The sequence below is a fragment of the Prionailurus viverrinus genome, chromosome E2 (assembly GCF_022837055.1).
Source record: "Prionailurus viverrinus isolate Anna chromosome E2, UM_Priviv_1.0, whole genome shotgun sequence".
Lineage (NCBI taxonomy): Eukaryota > Metazoa > Chordata > Mammalia > Carnivora > Felidae > Prionailurus > Prionailurus viverrinus.
In genome coordinates this window covers 40,096,588-40,122,511 of record NC_062575.1, presented here as the reverse complement: position 1 = coordinate 40,122,511, position 25,924 = coordinate 40,096,588, and the positions used below count along the sequence as shown (strand labels likewise).

The following is a 25,924-nucleotide window of genomic DNA, read 5'->3' as shown; positions in this document are numbered from 1 at the left end:
AACCTAATTCAGATTCTGCTTTTAAAAGTATCACCCTAGGGGTGCCTGGGTGGCTCAGTCGGTTAAACGGCCGACTTCGGCTCAGGTCATGATCTCGCGGTCTGTGAGTTCAAGCCCCGTGTCAGGCTCTGTGCTGACAGCTCAGAGCCTGGAGCCTGCTTCGGATTCTGTGTCTCCCTGTCTCTGTGCCCCTCCCCTGATCATGCTCTGTCTCTCTCTGTCTCAAAAATAAATAAACGTTAAAAAAAAAAAAATTTTTTTTTAAATGAAAACATCATCCTTAAAACATTCAATTTGGGGGTGCCTGAGTGGCTCAGTCGGTTGAGCATCTGACTTCAGCTCAGGCCATGATCTCACAGCTGGTGGGTTCAAGCCCTGCGTTGAGCTCTGTGCTGACAGCTCAGAGCCTAGAGCCTGGAGCCTAGAGCCTGCTTCAGATTCTGTGTCTCCCTCTCTCTGCCCCTTTCCTGCTCATGCTCTGTCGCTCTCTCTCAAAAATAAACTTAAAAAAAAATTTAATAAAAAAAAAACATTCAATTTGAATCTTTTTTTTTGCAATTTAATTTGTTTTGAAACATCACATGCAGAAATTCCAAAACTTACTTAACGTCCCACATTCAGTACTAAGGTACCATACCATTAAAAAAACAGAAAAACAAAACTATGCAGGAACTTAAGAGTGGCCAAGAAAGGGATTACTATATATGATTCCTCCCTCTGTCCCTTGTCCCTAAGGACACTTTGTTAAATAACTACAGGATTCCAACAACAGAAGCACGGAAAATCTTCAGAAGTTTGGAAGTTGCTCCCTGCTCTACCGGGGGTGAGGATGGGAGTAGGGAAGACACATGAAAATGAAAAAACCCAAAGAGAAGGCCCTATACAAAATAGTGACTAAAAACTTTTGGTCAGTAAAATGGGAACTATGAAAAACATGGTTTTGAAATTTACCTGACACTGAAAAATGAAGTCATCACCATGAATAAATTTAAAGTTTTAAATGCATGCAAATCAGTATTTCATAGATTATGCATAATAAAATAAAACAAGTTTTATATAAGTAGATGAAGTCAAGTCAGAAAAGCACTGTTTCAGGTAATTCATGAGAAATATACCACAGACTACATAGCACTGTTATGAAACAGCTCGGTGCTTCTGTGGGGCAAAGAATCCCTAAAAACCTCAGACAGTGATAGATATACACATCCATCCATCCACACCGCCTGACTCGAAAGAGGAATCCCAAAAAAAACAAAAACAAAAAACAAATCTTCATCTGTGTTTTTAACTATTTAGGTATGCTTTCTGGTTATTTCCCACTATATACTTTGACTATAGACCGTACCAGAAACTAGTTACCCAACAGTATTTTTTCCTTTGAAAAAAATAACAAATACCAAGTATTTGCTTTAGAATCCCTCTCTCAAAATTCTTATGAGCAGCACTGGGTGTCACACGTAAGTGTTGAATCACTAGACTGTACACCTGAAACTATCACACTGTATGTTAGCTAACTGGAGTTTATATAAAAATTTAAAAATAAAATAAATAAAATTCACATGCTCAAGTGTTTCAGCATTTGTATGCCCATATTTAAATCTATTCTTTCCAAAATTAAATATTTGAACAACATAAAATGCCTTTTTCTGTATTTTCATTTAAGTCTGCTTCAAGTAATTTTGCAGGTATCTTTACTACTTAAAACTCTCTTAACATGATTTAAAGGAAGCATGACAGTGAAGTGTTCACAATTCATATGCATCCAATTTATGGTTACAAACAATGCCTAACAGACATATGATGTGTATGTATGTGCCAGGCATCACATGCCATATTCTCGCAAGTCAACACAAGTAATGGAACTTTTTTCTTGTGGGACATATTCAATACAAGTAAATACCTATGATGCATTAAAAATAACTATAAATTCTTCACTCCTCCCACCAACTGGAGCCTATTTCCCACCTTCTGAATCCAGGCTGACTGTGAGTTCCTTTGACCAACGGGATATGGCCTGGCAGCTTCCATTCTTGCTGCCCTGAGATCACCATGTAAAGTGAACCAGATAGAAGAGCACGTGGAGAGAGAGGCCCAGCTAACAACCAGCACTAGCCGCCAAACTTGTGGCCTATGGGTGAGGCCATTTTGGACAACTCAGCTGACACAGCCACCAAAAGGCTGCAACCACACCAGTGAGCCCAAACAAGAGTAGCAGAAGGACAAAACAGGTAAGTCAAGCCCAATATGTACATCCACAGAATCATATACAAACAAATGGTCGTAGTTTTAAGCCACTAAGTTTTGGAGTAATTTTATTAAGAAATAATAAATATGGACTTAACAGCTTGGGAAGAATATATTTTGAGTTGTAAAGCCATACTCTTAATAATATCATCATTTATTTTTTAAAAAATCAGTACAAAACTTATTTGGTAACTCTAAAAATTAGACCTTTAAAAAACAATGAAATTTATGGAAATGAAATAAAGAATAAGAGTTAACTAATAATTGAGAATGAACTCCAAGGTATAGAATCAAAGGAACAGTATACAGTCTGATTTCATTTTTGCCAAAAAGGGTGGGAGAACAATATATAAAAACGTGGATGAATACACATACACACATATACCTACATACATATACACACACATATATCCTTTATGAAAACTGTTTCTGAAAAGATTTGCAAGAAACTGGCAACAACAGTTGTTTACAAAGATAAATGAGAATTGGGGGATAAGGGCAGGAGAAAAACTACACACCATTTATACCCTTAGAACTTCCTAAATTTTGAACTATATAAATATACTGACAAATTTAAAAATTTTTAGTTTAAATTTTTAAAAGCTTTATGTCTTAAAGATATATACTGTATTTCTAGATGGAATACATTTTCAGATTCATTTCAAAATAGTTGGGGGTGGGGAGAGGGTAGGATAAGCTGTTTAAATGCAAACACTCAGATGACACCATGAGTTGATCATTACTGAGGCTGAGTGATGAGTACAAGTGGATTCACAATACTACTGTCGTCTTTTGTCTGAAATTCTTCCAAATAAAAAGTTATCTAAAACATTAATGTAAAGCTTTAATAACACTGCTTAGAAAGCCATCTCTCCATCATGATAAAAGAAGATAATGGCATGAATACAAAATATTCAGGAATATTTACAAAGCTTTGACAGGTTTTTTTTTTTCTTTATTCATCTGGCAATTAAATTTCCAAAAAAGATTTCAGAGCTACTATTAATATTTATTGAGAGCCAGTCTGGGTGTTCTACAGACATTATCTCACTCGATCTTCAAGTTAAGTAGTATCATAGTCACTTTACAAGGAGAAAACCAAGAATCTTAGTAATTCACCCAAGGTTACAGTTAGTAAATGACAGGATTCAAATGCAGGTCTGAGACTCTGAATCCCATGCTCTTTAGGGAAGAATTAAAAAGATAAAAAATTACAGATAATCTATAAACAGAATAATCAGGCCCTGGTGCATTAAACAGTAGAAAGTATATCCATATTTTAATGAGAAAATAGTGTGTGGGTTTTAAAAAACCTTATTTCTGGAGTTAAGTAAAATGTATTTTAAGAAAAAAAAGTTGTACTTAAATTTTTTTAATCTTCACTAAGTTGTAAACCACTGTTAGCTGTAAAAGTGTTGCACAAATTCTCAACTATTAGGCTCAAACATTTCCTCACTATCTTTTATTAACTAAACAAATACTACAAATGTTTCTAGTTCACCAAAGTTCTGCAGTTTGAATTAATTTCCTGGAAGAGATTTCTTTTTTTTTTTTTTTTTTGGGGGGGGGGGCATATCCTGTCTGCCCCAGGCCATTTTTACCCCTACACTTCTACAAATATTTTTACTTCCTGTCCTACATTTAAAAAATAATAATAATAAGATTACTTTTGAAGCCTAGAATATTCATTACTTTTCCCTTAAATAATGCTTTAAAACTGCACAAAAAGTATAAACATCACTAGCACCAGAAAGCATTTTTTAAAAATCATGTATTTTGTTTTTCCTTATTATGTCTGTATGTTATGTATTCCATGAAGAAGGGGGGAGCTTAACTATATGAATTGTATTTTAGACTAGGCTAAAGCCAAGGGCTAAAGAAAACTGAAAAGCAACATGCTTTTAGAAGCAGTTATAAGACACCCTTAAGAATGGTTCCAGCTTCTGTTCCTGCTTCCTAGCTCTCTGCAAATAGCCCAAAATTATTGTGATTTCCCTGTATAGTGTCTGACTATGAATTCTTCCATGGCAGGGTCGTTCAATTCCAAACAGCAACACAATACTGGCATATGGTAGGAACTCAATCACTGTTTGTGGAATTAACAGAATAAAAATATCATGAGAATGCCACAATGCTCCCAAATAGCTATTTCCTGGCTTTCAGAGGAATAGAGAGACTTTGGTTTCAGTTTTTTTTAATTGCTGAGTTCACTGGCCATTTACATTCTAGCAGTATCAGATCCTCATTAAAAACAAACAGAAAAGTCTGTTTCCCGAGCCATAGTAGAAATGATAGAGGAAAAATCAAATTTTAACTAGAAAATTTCTTTAAAATTTTTAACATATAAATAAGGTACTATACACTACTTTAAGATATGTGTAGGTAAATATCTAAGCTTCTGTAGTTGGGAAAGCTTTGGAAAACTGGCAACTGAAATTGAGAGTCACATGAAGATGTTCTGAATTAAATATCACATTTCTGTCTGTGTTTACCAGGGCTGGGCACTGCTACAGTACTTGCAAACTAAAACGTTATATATAGCATTTATCATTTATAATGTTATATATTTGGTCTTCACTTACTCAAACATTTATTAAGTGCCTATAATATGCCAAACACAGTAGGAGGTGCTGTGGATTAAAAAAAAAAAAAAAAAGAAAGAAAGAAAGAAAGAAAATACGTCCCTTGGCCTCAAAGGATTTTCAGTCTAACAGGGAAAGAGTCTTGCAAAGCAAACCAGAAGCAAGTTATTCACACATATGCGTCAGTCAATTAGTATCTGTTCTGAGTGAATCCAATCTCTTACTGATTTCCTGAATTCCTTACCAAACCAATAGAGAGAAGTCCACATGAATAAAATTTCCCCAGAATTATTTGTAAAATGGATCTCTTTGGCCAAATTAGTGGGGGTTGGGGGAAAATGATTAATCTTTGGCCAACTACTTACATTTCAAGTTCCAACCTGGACTGAATGTGTAATGAAAAGCGAACGTCCATCATGGAAATGTTGACAGACTTACACTACAGTAGATGCAACTACAACACTGCATTTATTGAAAATTATGAAGTCCCTGAATTTTTATTTATAAAGTGGACATTATTAGTTTTAGATTATTTTCTGCACGCCAATAGTCAGAATTTAATAAGATGATGTGTACAGATTGCACCGATTTTCACTCTTATCCACTGCTTGCAGCCTATGTGCATTTAAACCAAAAAACATTTGATATATACTAACTATAAATTATTTCCTTGGAGATCTCTCAGGCATGAAGAAAAAGCCTCTTAAAATAAATTTAAAATATTATATGCTTGATGGTGTATAACCAAAGGTTTAATCTCACCACTAAAGGGGCAGTTACCATGATTTTGCAATAACCCTGCAGACAATAATCAAGACAGCTCCTGTTGTTCTCTCAGTAAAATCTTCGTAAACACAGCATGGATATATTGTAATTTGAATCTGTAAGATCAACAGCTATATCTCATGACAACTCATAATATAAGATTTTATTCACCATTAAATTGAGCATTTTCCTCAGAAGACTTAGGAAAGTGTGTTATTTACCAAGCATTGTCCTATTAACTAAAGATTAGCACATTAAAATAGATACGCTTTCTTTCTGTCCACACTCTAAAAAAGTGCAGTCCATAAAGAAAGCTCTGGGATGTAGGCAATTAATTAGATTTTTCAAACTTCAGGGAAATGTGGATATTTCCATCATTATTTTAAAACAACTGATTCCAATCATTATTCTACTACAAATATAAGAATATTCCCCAAACAGAGTGCTCTGTGATAACGCATGTTCAAAAATGTCTCAGTCTCTATCTATCTCATAATGATATTAATACTATGCTAGTTTGAAAAAAAGGAAAGGAAAAAAGGCAATTAGAATAAACACAAATGGTGACACAATTTCAGGAAATCAGGGAACACGTAATTCAGTAAACAGTGAAGGACAATATAAATTAGTATCAAAAGCATTCAAAATGGAGATTACTAGAAGAATTCAATTATGGGTTGCATAAAAATAACACACACTTTATTTAAATACAAACAGATGACCCCATCAGTATTTCAGAAATAATATAAAACCATCTTTCACTCACCAATGCTGGATTTTCTCTTGGCAGTTAGTGACCACCTGTCATGAAAACAGATAACTACTCATGAAAAAACAGGGCTATACACAAAGCTACAAAATCAGTGTATCAGAAAACTAGAACAGTGGCTTTACAGATTTAATGGCATCTCGGTATACATTTTTATTTGTCAAATGCACAGAGATGTGACTGTTAGTTTTTAAGCAGCACACTTTATCATAACCCCTAATGCAGGCTGATAACTGCAGAACAAATTACAGCCTTCCGATTCATACTTTGCTACAAAACCCGCTTCATAACTATTAGGTGACATATGATATAAGATAACTAGTATTTTGTACAATCTACAGACCTGCTTTCAACGTTACATATTTTGTAGAATACGCAAATGTTATAAATAACAAAAAACCAATGTAACATCCACGTTTCATCACTAAAAAAAAAAAAGACAGTAGTAAAAATATTTTATTTTGTCACTATATCTCCAAATGTTTTCACCTGTAATTTTTATTCTGGTGCATTAAAAATGAGTTCAGGGATATTTTTCTACTAACATTTTTGAGAAGAAATACTTGGGATAAAAGAGATGCTCTGAACAGCCCATTTGTTCCCTCAGTGAATTGATAAAATTTTAGGCACTTAATAGCCAGTTTAAACTATGTTTATAATGTTAAAACAATAAAATTAAGTACAAGAATTATTTGCTTTTCTTAAAGATATTTCAGCAGATTCTCAAAATACTGGGGGGGGGGGGGGGGAGGGGTGGTGGAGGGAACAATGCTAACCAATGAGGAAAAACTAACACTTGAATGGCAATTTAAAAATAATAACCTTTTCAAAGATTACTAATTGTTTTCAATTTACCCATTAATAAAAATTTTAAACAATAATCTCAAATACTGTAGCACCATTTTAGAGACAGAGAAACTAAGGGATACAAGCCAAAATGCTCAATACAAGGCCATGTGAAAAAGACAGCAGTTATTATCTCGTTTGAAACACATTGCTTTAGTTCACTATTCTAAACACCAATATTCTCTCTTGTCTCTCTTGCTCAATGTTTCCACCCCAAAATCACAAGACTTTGGCGGGGAGGGCTGTCACTAAATTCCTATTATAACATTTAATTCCTGAAATAAATGTCCCCTTTTGGTACATTTTAAATACTAAGGCAGCAATCCTGTACCAAAATACATGCTGTAATCAGATACCCAACCATACTACACATTAACTCAGCATAAAAAGTCCGTCTTAGAATGAAGATCTCTCAGTAAGTATCAATCACATAGCAACACTTAATAACAGTGGTAATATATAACAGAGTACTGACTTTACATCTGGAAGAGCCAGGCTAAAACTACATCAATCCATTTCACTGTTTCTGATTTGGCAGTAATTATAAAATAGACAAACAGAATTAAATGTAAATTGAAAAAGAAAAAAATCTTCATGAAATCCTTTTCATAAAGTTCCTCTTTAACAACCCCATTAAAAGATGAGACCCAAAAAACAGTCAGGATGCTTTCCAATCCCAATGCATGTGTTTCCAAGCATGAAGTGAGCCAAAAGCACAAAAAGAAAAGCCCTGCAAACCATAAGAGCAGAATGTTCATTAACCTCTACATGATAATCCTTTCGTAGCTGCATATTAACTAGTTACATATTCATAATCATTTACATTATTTAAAGGACCTTCGATGAAATTTTCTAAGCAATATCCATTAGTGACAGTGTTAAAGGTTACAGAAGATAGTCTACTTAATGTTTCCAGGAAGCCTTTTTAATTAGTAAATATGTAAATTTGGCACATATGCTTTTTATGTTTAAAAAACAAGTCCCTAGAAGAATGGCATGTGTTCTTGCCATCACCCCCGACAGTCCAGTATCCACTTTGTTTTAGCTCTCTTTTCCCCACCCCACAATCACCTCACCCTCTCTTTCCTAAAGTCTCCCCAAGAACAGATATTCTAGGATAAAACAACAAAAATCCACTTCAAAATTTATGAGAGAAATTTTCACTGCCAAAATAGTCTTAAAGTCTTTATCAGTTACATATGGGGTTTAAGACAACAGAGACTTCAGTTAGGCACTAATCGAAGGTATAGGCTCTTTATTTTGAGAGTCAGATAAATATAGGAAAAGGTGAGAGAGGCAGGTATGAAAATACATAGACAGCCTTCTGACAGGACTACAAGTTATCTTTGTTTACATGATTTATAGCCCACTTACTTCCTAAAACCACTGGGTTCCTAAAACACAAGCAGTTGTATTGATATTTTGAGAGATCTTTCTAGTTTTCTTCTCTTTTACAGCACATTTTTCAAAAGAAAATTATTAGTAAATTCCAACGCTTTAGATGCCAAGGAAAATTTTAGAAGAAAGAAAAATCTGATGATTCAAAGTTGAATCTGCATGGGTTAAAAAAAAAACAACTAATTTTTCTGTTAAATAAATCCAAATAATCTTACTACTTCTGAAAATAGACTCATATTAATTCAAGTATTAAATAAATAAAACTGACCTGCTTCTATAAAAACTCTTGAAAAATAAAGCAAAACAACAAAAACCATTTCATTATTTTGTTGTCCTTCACAAAATCTTTTTTAAATAAGATGCCTATCAAGCAACAATAGTTTAAGTTAAACCTACCAAAACATGTAACTATTATTCCTGAAGAAAATAATCTTATTGAATCATTTTTATAAAAAGAATTAGTTAATAGGCTTCAACTATTAAAACAATTGACCTAGTAAATACTTTAATGTGATATAATTGCACTTAAAGCCAGAAATTTATAAAGAAAATATGTACTTATGTAGTAGTACAGCACTAAATCCAAAGTAAAGACTATAGTCCATAAAAGAGTATGAGGTGATTTACCACTTTTTAAGATACATTCCACCATTAGGAGTCTTTACCAACAACCCAGTAGTTAAAAAGTCACACAGTACACTTAATAATTCAAAACTGCCCTTACTCTAAGAGTACTAACAGTGGTATAGGCCAAAAGACTTCATATGATGACAATGGAGCTGTAACTGTTCAATAAGGTAGGTTTTAACTTCTTAAAGAGAGGAAACCGGAGTTCAAAATTGAAGTATGTTACCCAATATTATACAACTACCCAGGAACTGGTAAGAGATAAAATCACTTTTAGAAACAGGTCTATCTAACCAGGACTATCTAATGTCAAAGCCCATACTCACTGGACTGGACCACTTCCAACCATCATTCATCTTACTGGGTAACAGAAGAAAAGCAGCTGTTTTGGGGAGTTTTTTCAAGAAAGAGAGAGAAAGAGCACGAGCGCGCACAGGCAGAGGGAGGGGCAGAGGGAAGGAGGGAGGAAGGGGGGAGGGAGGAAAGGAGAGAGGAGGAGAGGGAGAGAGGGAGGGAGGGAGAGAGAATCTTAAGCAGGCTCCACATCAAGTGCAGAACCCTGTGTGAGGCTCAATCTCATGACTGAGATCATGACCTGAACTAAAATCAACAGTCAGATGCTTAAGAGACTGAGCCATCCAGGCACCCCTATGGTCTTTCTTAAAGCACTGACTGCTGCTACTACTACTTCTCCACTTCATCCACAAACCCACATGCACACACAAAGAAGACCTTGCCAATGTTGGTAAAAGCAAATAAGCTTAAATTCACCAACTGGCTAATAAAAACCCTCATTTCTTCCAATGCCTCATATAGCATCTGACCCTGGTCAGGTCAAGTGACTATAAACAACAGATTTCCCAAGCTCCATTTACTTGTATGTGTTCGGGGTAAGGGCGGGGGGGGGGGGGGGGGGGAGGGGGGGAGGAGAGACACTAGCCCCATAATTACTATCACATCTCATCATATTTTTAAGGCATTTGTAACTGAGTTAGATGTCCAGGATGACAATGGTAGAAGCCAACCCAACAACCTCTTTTTCTTTGTATCAGTGTCCAGCTAACACACATGCACGTTCTGTTATATAGGGTTAAAATAACATTTGATAAATTTTAAAGTCAATAAAGTATATGGAATATAGGAATAATAATGCCTTTACTGTTCTTCCTCAGAAGTCACTTTCTTAAAACTATTTTTAAAAGGAGGGAATGAATTATTTAACATGTATTAAGATCTCCATTACTTATTTCCATTTGTGCTATTTATTTTGTTAAGAGACCACAAGGGGGCATCAACCTATGAGTTTTCTCTGTTAAATACAGCACCACATTAAAACTAGACTGGAACAGAAAGCCTAAAAGGGTAAGCCTGCCTAAGTCTCAAGTGATACTTCTATCAAAAATGATCCACTTCACTTCTAAAACCTTTCTAACTGTATTTCGATTTCAAATTCCCCATGTCATGGGTTCATATACAGAAAAATAATCTGAGGACTATATTAATCAGAGCTGTCTAAATTTAGTTTGCTTCTCTTGCTGGACTGTCTTCAGAGAGATTGTACAATTTTGTGTTTTAGAGTTGCTGAGTTAAAAAGGAAAAAGTAACAGTGGTGGCTAAAACCAATGGGTACTACACATACACTGTTATCTGACAATTACTTCAAAACGTTGAAAATAATTTCTTAAAAGACATATTATCAGTTAATTACAAGAATGTATAAATGCTATTAGCAAAAATGAACAAGATGTGTACTTCAACAAAATTAGCAAACTACTACAGGTCTTATTATTAAGACTCTTTGCAAAGAAGGAAGAAATTGACCACAGGTTCCTAAAAGAAAAATTGCAATAAACAGTAATAAACTGTAATAAACTGAGTGTTTCTACATAAAAATTTTTAAATAAATATACTCTCTAAATATGCTGAATAAGGGCACCTGGGTGGCTCAGTCATTTAAGCATCTGACTTCGGCCCACGTCATGATCTCATGGTTCATGAGTTCAAGCCCCACGTCAGGCTCTGTGCTGGCAGCTCAGAGCCTGGAGCCTGCTTCAGATTCTGTGTCTCCGTCTCTCTCTGTCTCTCCCCCACTCGCACCTTGTCTCTCTCTCTATCTCTCAAAAATAAAACGTTAAAAAAATTTAAATAAATAAAATAAATATGCTGAAAACCAAAAATACCAAAACTGCTACCAAAAGTTTATCTCCAATTATACAGAGCCAAAACAGTTAAATTGTCCTTATTCAAAAATACAGTTAGGATGGAATCAAAATGATCATCTTAATCCTCACTTTTACATTTAGCCCAGTTTTCTCCTACAGACTTCTGATGCATTTCTCATATTCAAACCCAGCCTCTATTTCCACAAATACCAGACATGCTTTGGTATTGTATATTCCATTCCCTTCATGGTTCTACCTGCAAATTAGGGCTCTTTTTTTTTCAGTTGTTACTCATAATACCAAGTAAAAAGATACAGTCGTGTCACAATGGAAATATTAAAAGACTAAAATATACATCCAACAATATTTCTAAAAATGAAGACCCTGATAGTTCTGTTTTTAGGATTGGGAATTGGAAATCCAGGAAACTCTTAACTGTGCTGGCTGAAAGCCCAGTAAGTTATAGGCCATGTCTACTTAACTCACCATGTATTCACCTGCCCTACAATAAGTATGCATCAAGTCCTTTTAAAGAAGTACAAGTCTACAATCACTTAGTCAAAAACCTCAGGAGCAGACAAGTTTCTCAATTTAGAACTTTTCATACCTTAACAAGGTAATACAGTACACACACCATACATTATGACACCCCCCCCCCCGCCAGTGAAACACCATGCAGTATCAAATATAGTAACAGTGGCAATATAACATGAATATTAAAAGTAGGTGGAATAAGTGCCTCACTGAAATCAGTTCCAATCAGTTTGTCAACAAATGAATATGCCACAAACTTAGGCAGAACTTTGTTTTCAGTGCTTTTTAGACTTCTGAATTACAGATTGGGTATTATGACCTGTATTTCTGAATGTGAAATAATGCTTGAATTGCAGCTTCCATGCCCACTCTTTTACTACAGATACCAATCATTTTCTCTTCTTTCCCACACCTTACTCCGAGAAACCCTGCCTTTCTCCTACCTACAATTGGCAAAGGATCCCATTTCTCCATCTGTAGCCACAGTGAATGGAGAGGGTGGATATCTAATACTAACTGGGCTAAATTTACTCTGGACATAAAGACAGGCTGAGGTGGGGGCACCTGGGTGGCTCAGTTGGTTGGGCGTCCAACTTCGGCTCAAGTCATGATCTGGCAGTTTGTGGGTTCAGGCCCCACATCAGGCTCTGTGCCGATAGCTTGGGTCCTGGAGCCTGCTTCGGATTCTGTGTCTCCCTCTCTCTCTGCCTCTCTCTCTCTCTAAAAATAAAATTAACATTAAAAAAAAATCTTTAAAAAAAGACTGAGGTGATAACAAATTCTGGACCTGAAAGATGACCACAATGGAACTTGCACAAACTACCGAACCATCTAAACAAGCAAGCAAGTAAGGGTATAAATGTACAACAAAACACATGCACACACCAACAAAAAAATCCTGCCTGGGGTTCCTCCTAAATTCTTCTGGTAAATTCTTTCAGAACATTCTTCCAAACATTTCTATGGTTTACAATTGACTAAGAAATCTGACACATAGATTAGAACGATGATATGCCTGTGAAGATCTCAAAGAAAACAATTCATTAAAGAGAAAATACAAATAGAAGAATGATGAATAAAAATCTCACTAGTGACCAAAAAAAAGTCAAATTAAGGAAATCTATGAAATGCCATTTTGCACCAATTAAAGGTAAATTATGGGTCAACTGGGTGGCTCAGTCAGTTAAGCATCTGACTCCACATCAGGCTCCGCACTGACAGTGCAGAGCCTGCTGGGATCCTCTCTCTCCCCTCCCCTACTTGTTCTCTCTCTCTCTCAAAATAAATAAATAAAATAAATAAAAGGGTAAATTTTTATTTTAAAGAAATACTATGCACTGTCAATGAGACTATAGTAAAGTTAATACTAAATCATTATAAGTAGCTATGTAACTTCAAAACTTAGTCCACACTTCTACCAAGTAGGGACAAAAAGCTTCTGACAAACCAGTAATCCCTCTGGGAAATGGAAAAGCCAGATAAACAAAAATCTTTTCTTCACAGGCATCTTTAGAGTTGCCAAAGCGATGGGAACAAGAGAGACTAAGATTTAGAGAGCAGATGACTATAAAGGAGTGTGTATTCTGAAGCTGCTTTTTTCTCGGGCAATTCTAGGCACAGGAAGAGCTAGAACTATGTTTGCCCCCGAGCAGACAGCCATGAGTGGGAGACAGAAACAAGCAGAGCCTGGGGAGTCTGAGAAAGCCACAGAAACAAAATCAGAGACATGAGTGGGCTTAAACATGTACTCTGTTTCCTTTTCATGACATTTATCAAATTCTGAAGCTCAAAAAGCTAACCTGAAACTCTGAAAAAGCAAAAAGTTCAGGATACTGATGAAACAAATTTAGAATTCAGAAACCTCCGAAGAAAGAAGTCTTGGTGAAAGTCCTAAAGGAATCAAGAATAGCTGATACTTTAAATAAGCAAAACCTGGCCTGTACGTCATTTAGCACTTGCCATTAAAGTGTCCAGCTCCTCCTCTCTCTACCTAGCAGAAGAAAGGTAGTGAACTTTCCAGAGTCACTCTCATCTTCAGGAGTACCTGCAATTTTTAAAGACACAATCACAGCATTTAACTAAAAATAACAAGGACACCAAAACACAAGATCATATAACCAAATATCCAAAAGAAAGAAAAAGAAAAAACAGAATCAAACAAACATGCAATCTACATATTGAAGCTAACAAACTAAAACATAAAGTAACAATAATTAACATGTTCAAGAAAATGAAAGAAAGAAATACATGAAAAGATGACAAACTTCACTAAAGAACTATATCTACACACACACACACAAAAATGAACTGTATATTCTGTAATTGAAATATCCAAAATGGGCTGAATAAATGGTGCTAATGAGAAATTACACACAGCAGAAATCAGGATTTTAGAGGTGATTATAGGTCAATAGATTATAGGTCAATAGAAAATATCCAAATTAAAGCTCAGAGATTTGAAAACAAAAAATGGAAAATACAGAAAAGACCAATAAGAAACATGTGAAATACTGTATAACTGAAAATCCAGAAAGAGAAGGAAAACCAAATGTGGCAGAAGCAGTATATGAACCTACCATGAGAGGATTTTCTAAAATAAAGATGAAGGTATCAGCCAGATATAAGACATACTAAGAACCTCAAGCAAGAGAAATAAAAGAAAAATGTATCAAGGAACAACGTACTTACACGAATGAAACCCTCCCTGCCAAAAAAAAAAAGAAAATTTTATAAGCAGCAAGAAGAAGCAAGTAGATGCACTGTCTTCAAAGTAGCAACAAGAAGAGTTAGAGCAAATTTCAGCAAAAAATTATGGAAATCAGAAAATAAGATAAAATTTTAAAGCAATGAAAAAAATAACTGAAAATCCATATACATAGTCTACAGCAAACAGATCTTTCTTTCAACATGAAGAAAAATTAAAAACATTTTCACAAAGAAAAATAATTCTTCACTAGCAAATTTTCACTAAAGAAACACTACATGTAATTAGATGATGTGATGGAGGTGTCAGCTAACGCTAAGGTGATAATCACTTTACGATATATAAGTATCAGATCAACAGTTGTACACCTTAAACTTATACAATAGTATATGTTGATTACATCTCAATAAAGCCAGGGGGAAAATACTACAGTGACTTTTGAAAACAACATAAATGCAGAAAGAAAGAGCAATTGCAGAGGTAATTTCAGAAAGTAAAGGTATGTCAATATTAATCACATCAAACAATTTTAAATGAAGTACTGTGGTGTTTAAAACACATGGAATCAGGGGCGCCTAGGTGGCCCAGTTGGTTGAGCGGCCGACTTCGGCTCAGGTCATGATTTCGCGGTCCGTGAGTTCCAGCCCCGCGTCCGGGCTCTGTGCTGACAGCTCAGAGCCTGGAGCCTGTTTCAGATTCTGTGTCTCCCTCTCTCTGACCCTCCCACGTTCATGCTCTGTCTCTCTCTGTCTCAAAAATAAATAAACGATAAAAAAAAAATTTTTTTTAATAAATAAAATAAAACACATGGAATCACAATGCATGAAAGCAATACTGCAAGGGGTGGGATGAATAAATGAATTCATGTCGTGACCTCCAGGAAAAATTACTCTAGTAAAAAAGAACACAAGTATATGGTATATTTAATGCTAACACAGATATAGTACTAACATACCATAATAAAAAAAAGAATGTATCACAAAGAAGCTCATAGACGAGAAAAAAATGCAATATGGCATATTTGATTAAACCAAAGGAAGACCAAAAAAGCAGAGAAAAGAACAATGAGATACCACTTCACATCCATTAGGATGGCTCAAAAGGAAGCAAGGAGGAAAGGAAAAGAGAAAAAGAAAAAGAAAAGAAAAAAAAAGGAAGGAAAGGAAGAAAATAACAAGTGTTGACCAAGGATATAGAAAAACTAAACTGTGCATTGCTGGTGGGAATGTCAGATGGTGCAAATAGAAGAATGATGAATAAAAATCTCACTAGTGACCAAAAAAAAGTGGAAAACAGTGGAAAACAGTAAGATGGTTTCTCAAAAATTAAACACAGGATTACCATATGATACAGCAATTCCACTTCTGGGTATACACCCAAAAGGGCTGGAAGCAAGGTCTCAAACATTTATACACTCAGTCCACAGCAGCATTATTCACAAAAGACAAAAGCTGAAAGCAACACATGTCCATCAATGAATGAACGAATAATAAAATGTGTATATTATTCAGCCTTTAAAAGGAAAGAAATCCAGAAATATACTGTAATATGGGTAAGCCTTGAAGACATTATGCTGAGTAAAATAAGCCAGACACAATAGGACAAATACTATAAGATTCCTTACGTGAGTTACCTAGAGTAGTCAAATTCAAAGACAGATGGTAAAATAGTAGTTGCCAGCAGATGGAGGAAGGGGTCATAGGGGGTTATTTTTTAATGCATAATTTCAGCTTTACAACATTAAAAGAAAAGTTCTGGAGACGGATGATGATGATAGTTTGCACAACAATCTGAATGTACTTAACATCAGTGAAATGTACACTTAAAATTGGTTTAAATGATTTTGTTATGTGTAGTCTACTAAAATTTTTAAAAAATAAAAAGTTCAAAGGTGATAGAATGAAACTAAAATACTTCAGTAACTTCATTATACAGAAATTGACTAAATATCCTAGATAAAAGGAAAAGGGTATCCAGACTGAAGTTGTAAAACCACAACTAAATGCTATTTAAAAGAGACGGAACACCAATAGATTGAAGTTAAAAGACAGATGTGTTATGAAAAGAAACAAAACCAAAATAAGCTGGTGTAACCATACTAATATTCAATGAGAGACTTGAAGGCAAAAAGCATCACTAGAGATTTTTATTACAGTCCTAAATTTGTATGCACCAAACAACAGAACCTCAAACTGTGTAAAGCAAAGATTAAAAAAAGAAGAAGAAAAATATAAATCCACCCTAGTTAGAAGAGATTTCAATACACGTCTCTTCAAAAATGACAGAATGAGCAAACAAAAAAAAATCAAGGATATAATAAAATACTTGAACACTACTTTCAACTAACTTGAGCTAACAAAATTATGAAACTCAAAATCTGCAGAATTCATATTCTTTCCAAGTAAATTATGGGACACTGACTAAAACTGACTAAAACAGATCATATAGTAGGCCATGGGACAAGTCTTAAATTTCAGTTTTGCAAGCTGTGTTCTTTGACCAGTATAGAAGTAAATATGACATCAACAGAAAAGTAGAAAATATTCAATGTTAAGAAATTAAAGCACAGATTTCCAAATAACTCATGGGCCAATGAACAAATCATAACAGAAATCAAAAAAATATATAAATGGCTGATAATGAAAATAATATGCAAATTGTACGGGGTACCTAAGGTAATAATTAGAGAAAATTTTAAAACTCAAAGTGCATACATTACAAAGAATAGCAAAAATCAATGACTTTTTCATCTCTATTACTTTTCATGTTAAGAAGCTAGAAGGGCACCTGGGTGGCTCAGTCAGTTAAGCCTCCAACTTCAGCTCAGGTCATGATCTCACAGTTCCTGAGTTCAAGTCCCACATCGGGCTCTGTGCTGACAGTTTGGAGCCTGGAGCCTGCTTTGGATTCTGTGTCTCCCACTCTCTCTGGCCCCTCCCCCAGGACATGCTCTGTGTCTCTCTCTCAAAAATAAATATTAAAAAAAGTTTTTTTTTTTAAAGCTAAAAAAAGGGGCACCTGGGTGGCTCAGTCAGTTGAGGGTAGACTTCAGCTCAGGTCATGATCTCACAGTTCATGAGTTCAGGCCCCGCATCGGGCTCTGGTGCTGACAGCTCAGAACCTGGAGCCTGCTTCAGATTCTGTGTCTCCCTGTCTCTCGGCTCCTCCCCCACTCCTGCTCTGTCTCTCTCTATCCTTAAAAAATAAATAAAAACATTAAAAAATAATAATAAATTTAAAAAAATTTTAAAGCTAAAAAAAATTATAGCCAAAAGGAAATTTTTAAAAAGAAGAATAAAAGCAGAAATCAATGAAGTAGAGAGCCAACATACAGAAGAAAAATTAAAAGTTAAAAATTGTTCCTTTAAAAAGATAAAATTAAAGTCTTAGCCTCAGCAATCAGACAACACAAAGAAAGAAATAAAAGGCATCCAAATCAGCCAGGAGGAGGTCAAACTTTCACTCTTCACAGATGACATGATACTCTATATGGAAAACCCAAAAGATTCCACCAAAAAACTGCTAGAACTGATCCATGAATTCAACAAAGTTGTAGGATATAAAATCAATGTACAGAAATCAGTTGCATTCCTAGACACTGACAATGAAGCAACAGAAAAAGAAATCAAGGAATCAATTCCAATTTACCAAAAAACATAAAATACCTAGGAATAAACATAACCAAAGAGGTGAAAAATCTATACACTGAAAACTATAGAAAGCTTATGAAAGAAATTGAAGACGACACACCAAAAAAAGGAAAAATATTCCATGCTCCTGGATAGGAAGAGCAAATATTGTTGAAATGTCAATACTACCCAAAGCGATCTACATATTCAATGCAATACCTATCAAAATAACACCAGCACTCTTCACAGACCTAGAACACACAATCCTAAAATTTGTATGTAACCAGCAAAGACCCCGAATAGCCAAAGCAATCTTGAAGAAGAAAACCAAAGCTGGAGGCATCATGATCCTGGACTTCAAGCTGTATTACAAAGCTGTAATCATCAAGACAGTATGGTACTGGCACAAAAACAGACACTCAGATCAATGGACCAGAATAGAGAACCCAGAAATGGACCCACAAATGTATGGCCAACTAATCTTTGACAAAGCAGGAAAGAATATCCAATGGAATAAAGACAGTCTCTTCAGCAACTGGTGCTGGGAAAACTAGACATGTAGAAAAATGAACCTGGAACACTTTCTTACACCATACACAAAAATAAACTCAAATGGATGAAAGACCTAAACGTAAGACAGGAAGCCATCAAAATCCTCAAGGAGAAAGCAGGCAAAAACCTCTTGACCTTGGCTGCGGCAACTTTTTACTCAACACATCTCTGGAAGCAAGGGAAACAAAAGCAAAAATGAACTATGGGGACCTCATCAAAATAAAAAGCTTCTGCACAGTAAAGGAAACAATAAACAAAACTAAAGGCAACCAATGGAATGGGAAAAGATATCTGCAAATGACATATCAGATAAAGGGTTAGTATCTAAAATCTATAAAGAACTTATCAAACTCAACACCCAAAAAACAAATAATCCAGTGAAGAAATGGGCAAAAGACATGAATAGACACTTCTCCAAAGAAGACATCCAGATGGCCAACCAACACATGAAAAAATGCTCAACCTCACTCATCATCAGGGAAATACAAATCAAAACCACAATGAGATACCACCTCACACCTGTCAGAATGGCTAACATTAACAACTCAGGCAACAATAGATGTTGGTGACAATGTGGAGAAAAAGGATCTCTTTGGCATTGCTGGTGGGAATACAAACTGGTGTAGCCACTCCGGAAAAATATGAATAGTCCTTTTACTAACAAAGAAACTGAGATTGTGGTGTGTTTTTTTTTTTTTTTCCCTAATCTTTATTTTTGAGAGAGAGAAGGAGAAAGAGACAGAAACGTGGGCAAGGGGCAGAGAAGGGAGATGGAGGATCCAAAGCAGGAGCCCGATGTGGGGCTCAAAATCACAAACCATGAGATCATGAGCTGAGCTGAGGTTGAGCCACCCAGGCACTCCAAGACCATATTTTAAAATATTCATGAAAGGAAAATACTAAGCCCAGACAGCTTCACTGACGAATTATTTCAAACACTTAAGTTAAAAACATTACCAATGGTACACAAGCTCTTATGTAAAATACACAAAAATGAGTTATTTTACGAGGCTAGCATAACCCTGAAACCCAAACCAAACATGAACATTACAAGAAAAATAGAAAACTATAAACCAATACCCTCATAAACACAGAAACAAAATACCTTAACAAAATAATAAGAAATTTAATTGGATAACATATGAAAAGATAAACACATAACAAGGGGCTTTCTCCAGGAATGCAATGGTGTTTCAATATTTTAAAAAAATCAAACTAACTCACCACATTAACATCTCAAAACACAAAAAAAGCATGTGATAAAATTCAACATCTATTTATGATAAAAGGAGCAAAGTAGGAACAGGAGAACACTTCCTTATTTTCATAAAGATTATCTACAAAAAGCCTACAGTAAACATCATTTATAATGATATAATATTTAAAGCTGTTCCCCTGATACACAGAACTAGATAAGAAAGCCTACTAACACTACTTTTAATCAACACTATATTAAAGGTGCTACAGATCATTCAAAAGGCAAAAAATAAAAGCCTGAACAACTAAAGAGAATAAAGTGCTATTATTCAGATAACATGCACATGCCTGTATATATTACACATATAGTATCAGAATATACATTTAACAGTCAATATACAAAAATCAAGTATGAGACTATATACCAGTAAAACACGAACACCAAATAAATCATAAAATGCAATTAAAAATAACAAATATCAAGGGATAATCTAAAATACATTCAAGATTTATATACTAAAAAAAGACAATACTAAGTTAGAGAAGAACTAAGTAAACAAAGATATAACATGTTCATGGGTTAGAAAACAGCGCAATAATGTTGATAGTCCCCCAATATTTAGATACAGTGCACTCCAAGCAAAACCCTAGGCAGGTTACTCTGTATTAAAAAGATTTTTAAATATTCATAACAAAGCAAAGGCTCAGGGCACCTGGGTGGCTCACTTAAGCATCCAACTTGATTTCAGCTCAGTTAGTGATCTGACAGTTCATGAGCTCAAGTCCCATGTCAGGCTCTGCACGGAGAGTGTAGAGCCTGCTTGGTATTCTCTCTCTCTTTCTCTCTCTCCATCTTTCTCCCTCTCTGTCTCTCTCTGTCCATCCCCCACGCATGCTCGCTCTCTCTCTCTCTCTCTCAAAATAAATAAACTTGAAAAAAAAATAAAGCTATGGTTCAAGAACAGTATAGGCAATTTTGAAGACAAAGCTAGAGGAATTTACCACTAGATATCAAGACCTAGCCAGAAAATGTGGTATTCATGCCAGTATAGGCAAATGACCCAATGAAATGAAATCGAAGAGAAACAGAATTACATATACATGATCACATAACTTATGAAAAAGACATACTCTGTATGGAATTAGAGCTATGCCTTAGAAGTAAGTGTTACATGCTAGGAATAAGAGCAAAATTCAAACAGACCAAAAGAATTTCAACTGGCTGCTAAAAGAAAACTTACTAATAATGTTTGAAAAGATAACATCATCTACAGTCCCTACAACTTTTCTACAAGGTCTGTCATCCAATCAAAAATTACAAGGCAGCCTATGAAAACAGGAGCAGCTGATAAGAAACCAAGAGCAAAAATAAACAATGGTAACAGACTCTCATTTGATTTACATATTGCAGTTATTAAGACACTTTATGATAAACATACTCATGAAAATAGAGTGAAGGTTGGAGACATCAATTCTAGATGCCTAGAATCCACATAACGTGAAAACACAAGTTACGTAAATAAAAAACAGAATAACTGTCACTAGGCATTTGGTAGATGGGTTTACTAGCAGACTAGATACATAAGAACAGAGAATTAGTGAACAGGAATACAGCTCAATAGAAGGTATCCAAATTGGCATACAGAGCAAAGAAGGACAGAACAAAGATGAGGAGAAAAATCCTGAAGTAGATAAGGGGAAAAATATACACAAATTTTTCAGAGAAGAAACCAATCAAGACTGACAGAAGACTAACAGAAATGAAGGAAGAAAATCAAAAGATAATGTAATGGCATCTTAAAAGTGTCAGGGGTGGGGGAGAACCTACCAGCTTAGAGTTAAATAAAAATGAAAAACAATGTTTAAAACCATAATCCTAACATTTTAGAGCATAAAACATATGTGGAGGTAAATGTGATAATAGCACAAATGAGAGAGGGTTAGTTAATGAAATTAACCTATCAAAAAATTATTTGAATAATTTCATAAGTGACAAAATTTCAGAAGATGAACAATTTCCTACTAATTTAAAGTAGACTACAGTAAGTAAATGTTACATATTATAATCTCTAAGGTAATAACTAAAAGGAAAGTAAAATAAAGCTAATAGAGTTTAAAAGAGAAATAGTTATGTTTACAGATTAGAACTTCAAAAATAAAGGCATGAGAAATAACGAGAAAGAGAAATACTTTGCTCACAGATTAGAACTTCAAAAATAAAAGCATTAGGTAACATCAGAAGGCTAAAAAAAAAAGACTGAAAATAGCAAAAATAGTAACCTTTAACTGGAAAATGTGATATTATTTTTCAAATAAGAGCCTAATTAAGATATGCTAATGGACCCTTAAAATACAAGTTATCACACACAAAGAACTGACAAGATCTTAGTAAATTCATAGTATTAAAGAGATGGATCGGGGCAGGCTAAAAAGGCTCTGGTTTAAATAGAGTTCCTGAGAACTAGGATGAAGATGTACATGTAGATTAGGGACAAAGGAGATCGATTCAATTTTAGCAAATAAGATTGAGCTGTTTGTGGGCCATTCAAGGGAAGCTGCCCAAAAGGCAACAGGTCTGGACAAGAGAAGGCATACAGAATTATATGAGAGAGGACAGGCGGAGTAGAGGACAGCCAAAAATGAAAAGTACAGGATGTTTAGGGATCAGATGAAGAAACTAGAGACAAAGTAGTAATGAAGAGGTAGAAGACCCAAAAAAAGCAAAATCACAAAAGTTCCTAGGGTACACAGTTTCAATAGTTTACCAGGGAGCAATTAAAGTTTCCAGTAAAGCACTGAGGTCAAGTATGGCCAGAACTCAGAAAGGGTTCACTGAGTTTGGCAAGTGAAATATAGTAACTTTAGCTAGAGTAATTTCAATGAAAAGACAGAGGCTAGCTTCTAGTAGCTTGAGAAGCAAATGAAGAGCAAAGAATTAGAGAAAATTATTACATTGTATTATGTTTTAACACATTTCCCTACAGATTTATAAGTCCCTCGAGGGCAGAAAAAATACCCTATGTATCCCAGTTTCTAGTACAGTGTCTGGCACAAAACTCAATCTTGTATTTTTGTTCCTAGAAAAAAGCATCAATTTGCAATTACTTTAATATGACTCGATTCATAAAATAAAGAAATCAGGGGCGCCTGGGTGGCGCAGTCGGTTAAGCGTCCGACTTCAGCCAGGTCACGATCTCACGGTCCGTGAGTTCGAGCCCCGCGTCGGGCTCTGGCCTGATGGCTCAGAGCCTGGAGCCTGTTTCTGATTCTGTGTCTCCCTCTCTCTCTGCCCCTCCCCCGTTCATGCTCTGTCTCTCTCTGTCCCAAAAATAAATAAACGTTGAAAAAAAAAAAAATTAAAAAAAAAAAAAAAAAAGAAATCAAAGGCTTAGGAACAATGGTCAAATCCATAGATTAAACAGGATTTTTGTTTGTTTGTTTTTCTGTTTGTTTTTTGCTATATTGTATTAGGATGTCTTTAAAAGAAACACAGTATTATTTTAAAAACATACTTAGGTTATTCTGCCCCCCAAAACTCAGGTCATCATTTTAAAGTACAGTAAGTATGTGAGGAGTAGCTAGAAATGAACCTAAAAACACAGACAATACAAAGGTCTCAAATCACATTTTATTGACCCTGGATTTTACTCTAAGTACAATCAGACTTACAATGATAAAATGACAAAATTCTATTTACATTGTTTAAAAAAAAAAAAAAAAAGACAGCTCTCAAAAACAAGTAGAAGTGGAGCAAGAGTGGAGTCACCAAGACCAGCAAGGAATTACTTGCCTCCAGGTAAGAAACCATTACCTTGAAAATGGCAGTGGAGATCACTAGAAACTAAGCACACTGTTCTCTAGCTTTTGAACATCTTATTCTGCTCGTCTTCTTACCTCTTTTTACTTCATATTTTAAGTTAAACTGATTAGCATAGAAGTATAGTTTATAAAGCTAAACCAATTTACCCTCTGACCCAATTACACCTCTAGGAATTCATACGAAATCATTTCACAAATGAGAAACAACACATGTAGAGTGATCCACTGAAACATTTTTGCATTATCAAGAGACTGAAAACCACCAAATGTCCATCAAAAAGATACCAGATGAATACCAGATATTATGCCCATACAATGAACCATAAAATACGATGAGGAAGATCTCTATGAACCAGAGTAATTCCTAGGTATAAATTTAATGAAAAAAACAAGGGGTAAAATATAACATGCTATATTGTATGTAAAAAGGTGGGAAGGGAGATAAGAGTATATTTTAAAATTTACTTTCAAAGAAGAAACACAGGGAGGATAAACTAGAAATTACTGAAAATGATTATCAATTGGGACAGGTAGAAGAACAGAATTAATTACTTCAGTACACCTTTCGATACAGTGGTGATTTTAAACCACGTAGATGTTTTATGTATTCATAAAACAAAATTAAATCAAACTGATAAAAAAGCAAACACTAAAATTCAATACAGATAGAAACTGTACATCAAATCCAAGAGATAACTGCACAGCAAAAGCGGTAGTAATTCAAGCACCTTTGAGATCAGTATCCTAACTCTACATGCCAACATGGTTAATTCTATAAGAACAAATGGAACTGCAAAGAAATCCTGAACTTCACTTCATAGGTTTGCTGTTGGCAGTGGTATATATGTAGCAGTTCTAAAAACTGTTTTGTGTATATTGTAGAACAGAGCAAATGAATACATGCAGACGTTGTTGAGGACCAAGGTCTCACTGCGGAAGAAGGGAGATTCAAATACAGATTTTGCAGAAAGTTGAAGAACCCTGTGGTAATGGATCTGAATGGAAAGCATCAGGATCCACTGAACAATTCTTTTTTTTTAAGTAATTCTAATTATTTGCAAAGATTGACATTCCATGACTACTTAGAGGTTTTGCAAAAAATAGAGAAAATAAGCTTAGTAAAACAAAAAGAATGCAACTCATTTTATCTTATAATTATTATACGAGTACAGCAAACCTTTTTATAAGTCTAAGATACATTATGGGATCCTACTGATTGTATTTTCCCTATGTCTTGTTATTTCATCACCCTAGTAATTGTACTTCATGATTATAATTCCTAACTATGCTTTAAAAAAAAGAACTATATAATAAAAAATGAAAAAAATGATGAAATCACCTAGAAGGATACTGCAATCAACAGTGAAAAACCATCCTTCACTTTTCTTATTGTATTGTCCAAAGTACTGCATCATCTTTTTAAAAAGGTATAAAAGACTAGAGATACTACCTTTGTAGTCCGTTTTTTGGTTTTGAAAATAGTTGACAATTCAGAAATTTTCATTTTCTGCCAATAATGGCAAGGAGAAGAAGATGACACAGGAAGACATTTCATAATTATTAAACAAATTAGAATGCAAATTTTAAAAATAGTAGCTCTCTTGACTAGCACAGTCCAGTAGAATTTTCTTTGATGATGGAAAGCTTCAAAATCAGCACTGTCCAATGCAACCATGTGTGGCTACTGAGCACCTGAAATGTGGCCAATCCGCCTAACAAACTTAATTTTTAAATTTCATTTACCTTTAATTAATTTGAATTTTAAACTTTAACATCTACATGTGGTTAGTGGCCACCCTATTTGCACAACTGTACACAAATGATAGTGAAAATTATAATATAAATTAAATCTTAGATTATGAACCTTCAGATAACAACATCCTAAATTTTCTCAAACTCAACAGTCAATGGGCAACATACAAAATTAACTCAAAATGGGTCAAAGATATAAATATAAGACCTAAAACCACAGAACTCTTAGAAGCAAGCAGGTATAAGTCTTCATGGCCTTGGATTTGGCAATGTGTTCTTAGATATGACACTAAAAGCATGAGCAACAAAAGAAAAAAAAGATAAACTGGACTTTATCAAAATTA

General features: G+C 34.8%; 1 protein-coding gene across 5 annotated transcripts in view; it reads right to left on the bottom strand.

The window, feature by feature from the left end:
- The window catches only part of URI1 (URI1 prefoldin like chaperone), a 99,458-nt gene that overhangs the window by 46,665 nt on the left and 26,869 nt on the right, over positions 1–25,924 (bottom strand). For all 5 annotated transcript variants that reach the window (XM_047834973.1, XM_047834974.1, XM_047834975.1 and 2 more), the window contains one exon: positions 6,358–6,392. In XM_047834973.1, coding sequence (XP_047690929.1) covers positions 6,358–6,392 — 35 coding nt within the window. The remainder of the gene's footprint in view (positions 1–6,357; positions 6,393–25,924) is intronic.